Source organism: Oncorhynchus clarkii, chromosome 6 (assembly GCF_045791955.1).
Source record: "Oncorhynchus clarkii lewisi isolate Uvic-CL-2024 chromosome 6, UVic_Ocla_1.0, whole genome shotgun sequence".
Taxonomy (NCBI): domain Eukaryota; kingdom Metazoa; phylum Chordata; class Actinopteri; order Salmoniformes; family Salmonidae; genus Oncorhynchus; species Oncorhynchus clarkii.
In genome coordinates this window covers 86,215,091-86,224,232 of record NC_092152.1, presented here as the reverse complement: position 1 = coordinate 86,224,232, position 9,142 = coordinate 86,215,091, and the positions used below count along the sequence as shown (strand labels likewise).

The following is a 9,142-nucleotide window of genomic DNA, read 5'->3' as shown; positions in this document are numbered from 1 at the left end:
GGAATATAACCGTAGAGGTGAGCTGGGCTTCTTCTCTATATAGTGCTGAGGAAAGATACAACCACCTAGCTAGATTGTAGCTAGGTATTGTAAGTATTTTAGGTAGTTATTTTAGGTAGTTATTGTAGGTAGTTATTGTAGGTAGGTATTGTAGGTAGTTATTGTAGGTAGTTATTGTAGGTAGTTATTGTAGGTAGGTATTGTAGGTAGGTATTGTAGGTAGGTATTGTAGCTAGTTATTGTAGGTAGGTATTTTAGGTAGGTATTGTAGGTAGGTATTGTAGCTAGTTATTGTAGGTAGGTATTTTAGGTAGGTATTGTAGGTAGTTATTGTAGGTAGGTATTGTAGGTAGTTATTGTAGGTATTTATTTTAGGTAGGTATTTTAGGTAGTTATTGTAGGTAGTTATTGTAGGCAGGTAGATGGTTGGTGTTGTAGGTAGATAGATGGTTGGAATTGTAGGTAGGTAGATGGGGACAATAAAAGGCCACTATAAAATATACAGTTTTGTCATACTGTACAACGCAATGCCACAGATGTGTCAGGTTTTGAGGGAGCGTGGAAATGGCATGCAGACTACAGGAATGTACACCAGAGCGGTTGCCAGAGAATTGAATGTTCATTTCTCTACCATAAGCCGCCTCCAACGATGTTTTAGAGAATTTGGCAGTACGTCCAATCGGCCTCGTTAACCACGCCAGCCCAGGACCTCCACATCCGGCTTCTTCACCTGCAGGATCGTCTGAGACCAGCCACCCAGACAGCTGATGAAACTGTGGGTTTGTCTGAGACCAGCCACCCAGACAGCTGATGAAACTGTGGGTTTGTCTGAGACCAGCCACCCAGACAGCTGATGAAACTGTGGGTTTGTCTGAGACCAGCCACCCAGACAGCTGATGAAACAGTGGGTTTGTCTGAGACCAGCCACCCAGACAGCTGATGAAACTGTGGGTTTGTCTGAGACCAGCCACCCAGACAGCTGATGAAACTGTGGGTTTGTCTGAGACCAGCCACCCGGACAGCTGATGAAACTGTGGGTTTGTCTGAGACCAGCCACCCAGACAGCTGATGAAACTGTTGGTTTGTCTGAGACCAGCCACCCGGACAGCTGATGAAACTGTGGGTTTGTCTGAGACCAGCCACCCAGACAGCTGATGAAACTGTGGGTTTGTCTGAGACCAGCCACCCGGACAGCTGATGAAACTGTGGGTTTGTCTGAGACCAGCCACCCAGACAGCTGATGAAACTGTGGGTTTGTCTGAGACCAGCCACCCAGACAGCTGATGAAACTGTAATAAAGCTATTTTGTGGGGGAAAAAATATTCTGATTGGCTGGGCCTGGTTTCCCAGTAGATGGACCTGGCTCCCAAATGGGTGGACCGACGTCTCGCTGGTCCACCCATGGCTGCGCCCCTGTCATGTGAAATCCATAGATTAGGGCCTAATTAATTTATTTAAATTAACTGATTTCCTTTGAAAAAAAAGTCCTTATATGAACTGTAACTCAACTGTAAAATCATTGACATTTTTTGCATGTTGCGTTTATATATTTGCTCAGTATAATATGCTATCTCATATTGTGTAATCTGTCTGTTGTTTTGTTATACCCTGAAGAAGACCAAAACACAGTGATTTTAATCCTCTTACATCTATTTCTACAGATCTCAAAGAGTGGTTGAACATTGTTTGCGATTGATATCCTATATAATATAATATGCTAACTAATATTGTGTAATCTGACTGTTGTGTGTTGTCCGTCGTCCAGGTAAGGAGATGGTAGATTACATCACTAGGTACCTGACCACCATCAGAGAGAGGAAGGTGACCCCAGGCCCAGAGGTGAAGCCTGGCTATATGAGAGAGCTGCTGCCAGACAGCGCCCCCACTGACCCGGAGGACTGGGACTGTATCTTCAGGGACATAGAGAAGGTCATCATGCCTGGGGTACGTTATGTTCACACATTATATACTATATAATATATAAAAGAAACGTCCCTTTTTCAGGACACCGTCTTTCAAAGAGAATTCGTAAAAATCCAAATAACGTCACAGATGTTCATTGTAAAGGGTTTAAACATTGTTTCCCATGCTTGTTCAATGAACCATAAACAATTAATGAACATGCTCCTGTCGAACGGTTGTTAAGACACTAACAGCTTACAGACCGTAGGCTATTAATGTCACAGTTATGAAAACTTAGGACACTAAAGAGGCCTTTCTACTGACTCTGAAAAACACCAAAAGAATGATGCCCAGGGTCCCTGCTCATCTGCGTGAACATGCCTTAGGCATGCTGCAAGGAGGCATGAGGACTGCAGATGTGGCCAGGGCAATAAATTGCATTGTCCATACTGTGAGACGCCTAAGACAGTGCTACAGGGAGACAGGACGGACAGCTGATTGTACAGGATCGGTACATCCGAACATCACACCTGCGGGACAGGTACAGGATGGCAACAACAACTGCCTGAGTTACACCAGGAACGCACAATCCCTCCATCAGTGCTCAGACTGTTCGCAATAGGCTGAGAGTGGCTGGACTGAGGGCTTGTAGGCCTGTTGTAAGGCAGGTCCCCACCAGACATCACCGGCAACAACGTCGCCTTTGGCGGTGGAGGGTCCATCATGGTCTGGGGCGGTGTGTCACAGAATCATCGGACTGAGCTTGTTGTCATTTCAGGAAATCTCAACGCTGTGCCTTACAGGGAAGACATCATCCTCCCTCATGTGGTACCCTTCCGGCAGGCTCATCTTGACATGACCCTCCAGCATGACAATGCCACCAGCCATACTGCTCGTTCTGTGCAATGTTTCCTGCAAAACAGAAATGTCAGTGTTCTGCCATGGCCAGCGAAGAGCCCAGATCTCAATCCCATTGAGCACGTCTGGGACCTGTTGGATCGGAGGGTGAGGGCTAGGGCCATTCCCCCCAGAAATGTCCGGGACCTTGCATGTGCCTTGGTGGAAGAGTGGGGTACAGTCTCACAGCAGGAACTGGCAAATCTGGTGCAGTCTATGAGGAGATGCACTGGTCTATGAGGAGATGCACTGCAGTACTTAATGCAGCTGGTGGCCACACCAGATACTGACTGTTAATGTTGATTTTGACCCCCCTTTGTTCATGGACACATTATTCCATTTCTGTTAGTCACATGTCTGTGGAACTTGTTCAGTTTATGTCTCAGTTGTTGAATCTTGTTATGTTCATACAAATATTTACACATGTTAAGTTAAAAATAAAAATAAACACAGTTGACAGTGAGAGGACGTTTCTTGCCGAATGACTATGAGACGTTACCAGGACCATTGTGGATCAAACATCGATTGTTCACTGTAACTTGTTCACTGTAACTTGTTCACTGTAACTTGTAAGGATATTCTGTCCCCCAAAGTATCTTTCTGGCGGCACTAATGATGGAGTGTGTGTGTGTGTGTGTGTGTGTGTGTGTGTGTGTGTGTGTGTGTTGGTCAGGTGGTCCACTGGCAGAGCCCCTACATGCATGCATACTATCCAGCCCTGACCTCCTGGCCCTCCATGTTAGGAGACATGTTGGCTGACGCCATCAACAACATTGGATTCACCTGGGTAACTGTCTTACCACATCAAACTTGATTTACACTTTGTGTGGAACTACACAAAATTAACTCACTTAATTATCCAACTAAAGTTTTGGTTTAAAGACTCGAATATCATGTTTGTTATTTAAAAGATATTTCCTGGCAACACATTAACTGTGACATCAAGTTTGTGAGTTTTTTTATCTATTGAGTTACTTTGGATACAATCATCTGCTACAGAAAACTCCTGCAGGAAATCCTATAGTAGTGTGATATTATAATTGTAATGACTATTTATGATAGAATAACATGATGTTGTTGTGTGTTGGGTCCAGGCCTCCAGCCCGGCGTGTACAGAGCTGGAGATGAATGTGATGGACTGGTTGTGTAAAGCTCTTGGTCTCCCCACCTTCTTCCTCCATCACCACCCAGACAGCACCGGGGGAGGAATACTGCAGGTAGGATAGATACACCTGGATACACCTGACCATACTCACCTTACAGTACCAACTAGACAGCACCGGGGGAGGAATACTGCAGGTAGGATAGATACACCTGACCATACCTGACCATACTCACCTTACAGTACCAACTAGACAGCACCGGGGGAGGAATACTGCAGGTAGGATAGATACACCTGGATACACCTGACCATACTCACCTTACAGTACCAACCAGACAGCACCGGGGGAGGAATACTGCAGGTAGGATAGATACACCTGGATACACCTGACCATACTCACCTTACAGTACCAACTAGACAGCACCGGGGGAGGAATACTGCAGGTAGGATAGATACACCTGGATACACCTGACCATACTCACCTTACAGTACCAACTAGACAGCACCGGGGGAGGAATACTGCAGGTAGGATAGATACACCTGACCATACCTGACCATACTCACCTTACAGTACCAACCAGACAGCACCGGGGGAGGAATACTGCAGGTAGGATAGATACACCTGACCATACCTGATCATACTCACCTTACAGTACCAACCAGACAGCACCGGGGGAGGAATACTGCAGGTAGGATAGATACACCTGACCATACCTGACCATACTCACCTTACAGTACCAACCAGACAGCACCGGGGGAGGAATACTGCAGGTAGGATAGATACACCTGACCATACCTGACCATACTCACCTTACAGTACCAACTAGACAGCACCGGGGGAGGAATACTGCAGGTAGGATAGATACACCTGACCATACCTGACCATACTCACCTTACAGTACCAACCAGACAGCACCGGGGGAGGAATACTGCAGGTAGGATAGATACACCTGACCATACCTGACCATACTCACCTTACAGTACCAACTAGACAGCACCAGGGGAGGAATACTGCAGGTAGGATAGATACACCTGACCATACTCACCTTACAGTACCAACCAGACAGCACCGGGGGAGGAATACTGCAGGTAGGATAGATACACCTGACCATACTCACCTTACAGTACCAACCAGACAGCACCGGGGGAGGAATACTGCAGGTAGGATAGATACACCTGACCATACCTGACCATACTCACCTTACAGTACCAACCAGACAGCACCGGGGGAGGAATACTGCAGGTAGGATAGATACACCTGACCATACCTGACCATACTCACCTTACAGTACCAACCAGACAGCACCGGGGGAGGAATACTGCAGGTAGGATAGATACACCTGACCATACCTGACCATACTCACCTTATAGTACCAACCAGACAGCACCGGGGGAGGAATACTGCAGGTAGGATAGATACACCTGACCATACCTGACCATACTCACCTTACAGTACCAACCAGACAGCACCGGGGGAGGAATACTGCAGGTAGGATAGATACACCTGACCATACTCACCTTACAGTACCAACTAGACAGCACCGGGGGAGGAATACTGCAGGTAGGATAGATACACCTGGATACACCTGACCATACCTGACCATACTCACCTTACAGTACCAACCAGACAGCACCGGGGGAGGAATACTACAGGTAGGATAGATACACCTGACCATACCTGACCATACTCACCTTACAGTACCAACTAGACAGCACCGGGGGAGGAATACTACAGGTAGGATAGATACACCTGACCATACCTGACCATACTCACCTTACAGTACCAACCAGACAGCACCAGGGGAGGAATACTGCAGGTAGGATAGATACACCTGGATACACCTGACCATACTCACCTTACAGTACCAACTAGACAGCACCAGGGGAGGAATACTGCAGGTAGGATAGATACACCTGACCATACCTGACCATACCTGACCATACTCACCTTACAGTACCAACCAGACAGCACCGGGGGAGGAATACTGCAGGTAGGATAGATACACCTGACCATACCTGACCATACTCACCTTACAGTACCAACTAGACAGCACCAGGGGAGGAATACTGCAGGTAGGATAGATACACCTGGATACACCTGACCATACCTGACCATACTCACCTTACAGTACCAACTAGACAGCACCGGGGGAGGAATACTGCAGGTAGGATAGATACACCTGGATACACCTGACCATACTCACCTTACAGTACCAACCAGACAGCACCGGGGGAGGAATACTGCAGGTAGGATAGATACACCTGGATACACCTGACCATACTCACCTTACAGTACCAACTAGACAGCACCGGGGGAGGAATACTGCAGGTAGGATAGATACACCTGGATACACCTGACCATACTCACCTTACAGTACCAACTAGACAGCACCGGGGGAGGAATACTGCAGGTAGGATAGATACACCTGACCATACCTGACCATACTCACCTTACAGTACCAACCAGACAGCACCGGGGGAGGAATACTGCAGGTAGGATAGATACACCTGACCATACCTGATCATACTCACCTTACAGTACCAACCAGACAGCACCGGGGGAGGAATACTGCAGGTAGGATAGATACACCTGACCATACCTGACCATACTCACCTTACAGTACCAACCAGACAGCACCGGGGGAGGAATACTGCAGGTAGGATAGATACACCTGACCATACCTGACCATACTCACCTTACAGTACCAACTAGACAGCACCGGGGGAGGAATACTGCAGGTAGGATAGATACACCTGACCATACCTGACCATACTCACCTTACAGTACCAACCAGACAGCACCGGGGGAGGAATACTGCAGGTAGGATAGATACACCTGACCATACCTGACCATACTCACCTTACAGTACCAACTAGACAGCACCAGGGGAGGAATACTGCAGGTAGGATAGATACACCTGACCATACTCACCTTACAGTACCAACCAGACAGCACCGGGGGAGGAATACTGCAGGTAGGATAGATACACCTGACCATACTCACCTTACAGTACCAACCAGACAGCACCGGGGGAGGAATACTGCAGGTAGGATAGATACACCTGACCATACCTGACCATACTCACCTTACAGTACCAACCAGACAGCACCGGGGGAGGAATACTGCAGGTAGGATAGATACACCTGACCATACCTGACCATACTCACCTTACAGTACCAACCAGACAGCACCGGGGGAGGAATACTGCAGGTAGGATAGATACACCTGACCATACCTGACCATACTCACCTTATAGTACCAACCAGACAGCACCGGGGGAGGAATACTGCAGGTAGGATAGATACACCTGACCATACCTGACCATACTCACCTTACAGTACCAACCAGACAGCACCGGGGGAGGAATACTGCAGGTAGGATAGATACACCTGACCATACTCACCTTACAGTACCAACTAGACAGCACCGGGGGAGGAATACTGCAGGTAGGATAGATACACCTGGATACACCTGACCATACCTGACCATACTCACCTTACAGTACCAACCAGACAGCACCGGGGGAGGAATACTACAGGTAGGATAGATACACCTGACCATACCTGACCATACTCACCTTACAGTACCAACTAGACAGCACCGGGGGAGGAATACTACAGGTAGGATAGATACACCTGACCATACCTGACCATACTCACCTTACAGTACCAACCAGACAGCACCAGGGGAGGAATACTGCAGGTAGGATAGATACACCTGGATACACCTGACCATACTCACCTTACAGTACCAACTAGACAGCACCAGGGGAGGAATACTGCAGGTAGGATAGATACACCTGACCATACCTGACCATACCTGACCATACTCACCTTACAGTACCAACCAGACAGCACCGGGGGAGGAATACTGCAGGTAGGATAGATACACCTGACCATACCTGACCATACTCACCTTACAGTACCAACTAGACAGCACCAGGGGAGGAATACTGCAGGTAGGATAGATACACCTGGATACACCTGACCATACCTGACCATACTCACCTTACAGTACCAACCAGACAGCACCGGGGGAGGAATACTGCAGGTAGGATAGATACACCTGACCATACCTGACCATACCTGACCATACTCACCTTACAGTACCAACTAGACAGCACCGGGGGAGGAATACTGCAGGTAGGATAGATACACCTGGATACACCTGACCATACACACCTTACAGTACCAACCAGACAGCACCAGGGGAGGAATAGGCAGGTAGGATAGATACACCTGACCATACCTGACCATACTCACCTTACAGTACCAACCAGACAGCACCGGGGGAGGAATACTGCAGGTAGGATAGATACACCTGACCATACCTGACCATACTCACCTTACAGTACCAACCAGACAGCACCGGGGGAGGAATCCTGCAGGTAGGATAGATACACCTGACCATACCTGACCATACTCACCTTACAGTACCAACCAGACAGCACCGGGGGAGGAATACTGCAGGTAGGATAGATACACCTGACCATACCTGACCATACCTGACCATACTCACCTTACAGTACCAACCAGACAGCACCGGGGGAGGAATAGGCAGGTAGGATAGATACACCTGACCATACCTGACCATACTCACCTTACAGTACCAACCAGACAGCACCGGGGGAGGAATACTGCAGGTAGGATAGATACACCTGACCATACCTGACCATACTCACCTTACAGTACCAACTAGACAGCACCGGGGGAGGAATACTGCAGGTAGGATAGATACACCTGGATACACCTGACCATACCTGACCATACCTGACCATACTCACCTTACAGTACCAACCAGACAGCACCGGGGGAGGAATACTGTAGGTAGGATAGATACACCTGACCATACCTGACCATACTCACCTTACAGTACCAACTAGACAGCACCGGGGGAGGAATACTGCAGGTAGGATAGATACACCTGGATACACCTGACCATACTCACCTTACAGTACCAACCAGACAGCACCAGGGGAGGAATACTGCAGGTAGGATAGATACACCTGACCATACCTGACCATACCTGACCATACTCACCTTACAGTACCAACCAGACAGCACCGGGGGAGGAATACTGCAGGTAGGATAGATACACCTGACCATACCTGACCATACTCACCTTACAGTACCAACCAGACAGCACCGGGGGAGGAATACTGCAGGTAGGATAGATACACCTGACCATACTCAACTTACAGTACCAACCAGACAGCACCAGGGGAGGAATACTGCAGGTAG

At 48.1% G+C, this 9,142-nt stretch overlaps 1 protein-coding gene across 1 annotated transcript in view; it reads left to right on the top strand.

Annotated features, from left to right (window-relative positions):
• Window positions 1-9,142, top strand: part of LOC139412274 (histidine decarboxylase-like) — a 31,333-nt gene that overhangs the window by 11 nt on the left and 22,180 nt on the right. Inside the window, exons 1-4 of the mRNA XM_071159115.1 lie at window positions 1-17; window positions 1,766-1,944; window positions 3,473-3,586; window positions 3,894-4,016. The exon at window positions 1-17 is cut by the window's left edge and continues 11 nt beyond it. Of these exons, the coding sequence (XP_071015216.1) occupies window positions 1-17; window positions 1,766-1,944; window positions 3,473-3,586; window positions 3,894-4,016 (433 nt within the window). The remainder of the gene's footprint in view (window positions 18-1,765; window positions 1,945-3,472; window positions 3,587-3,893; window positions 4,017-9,142) is intronic.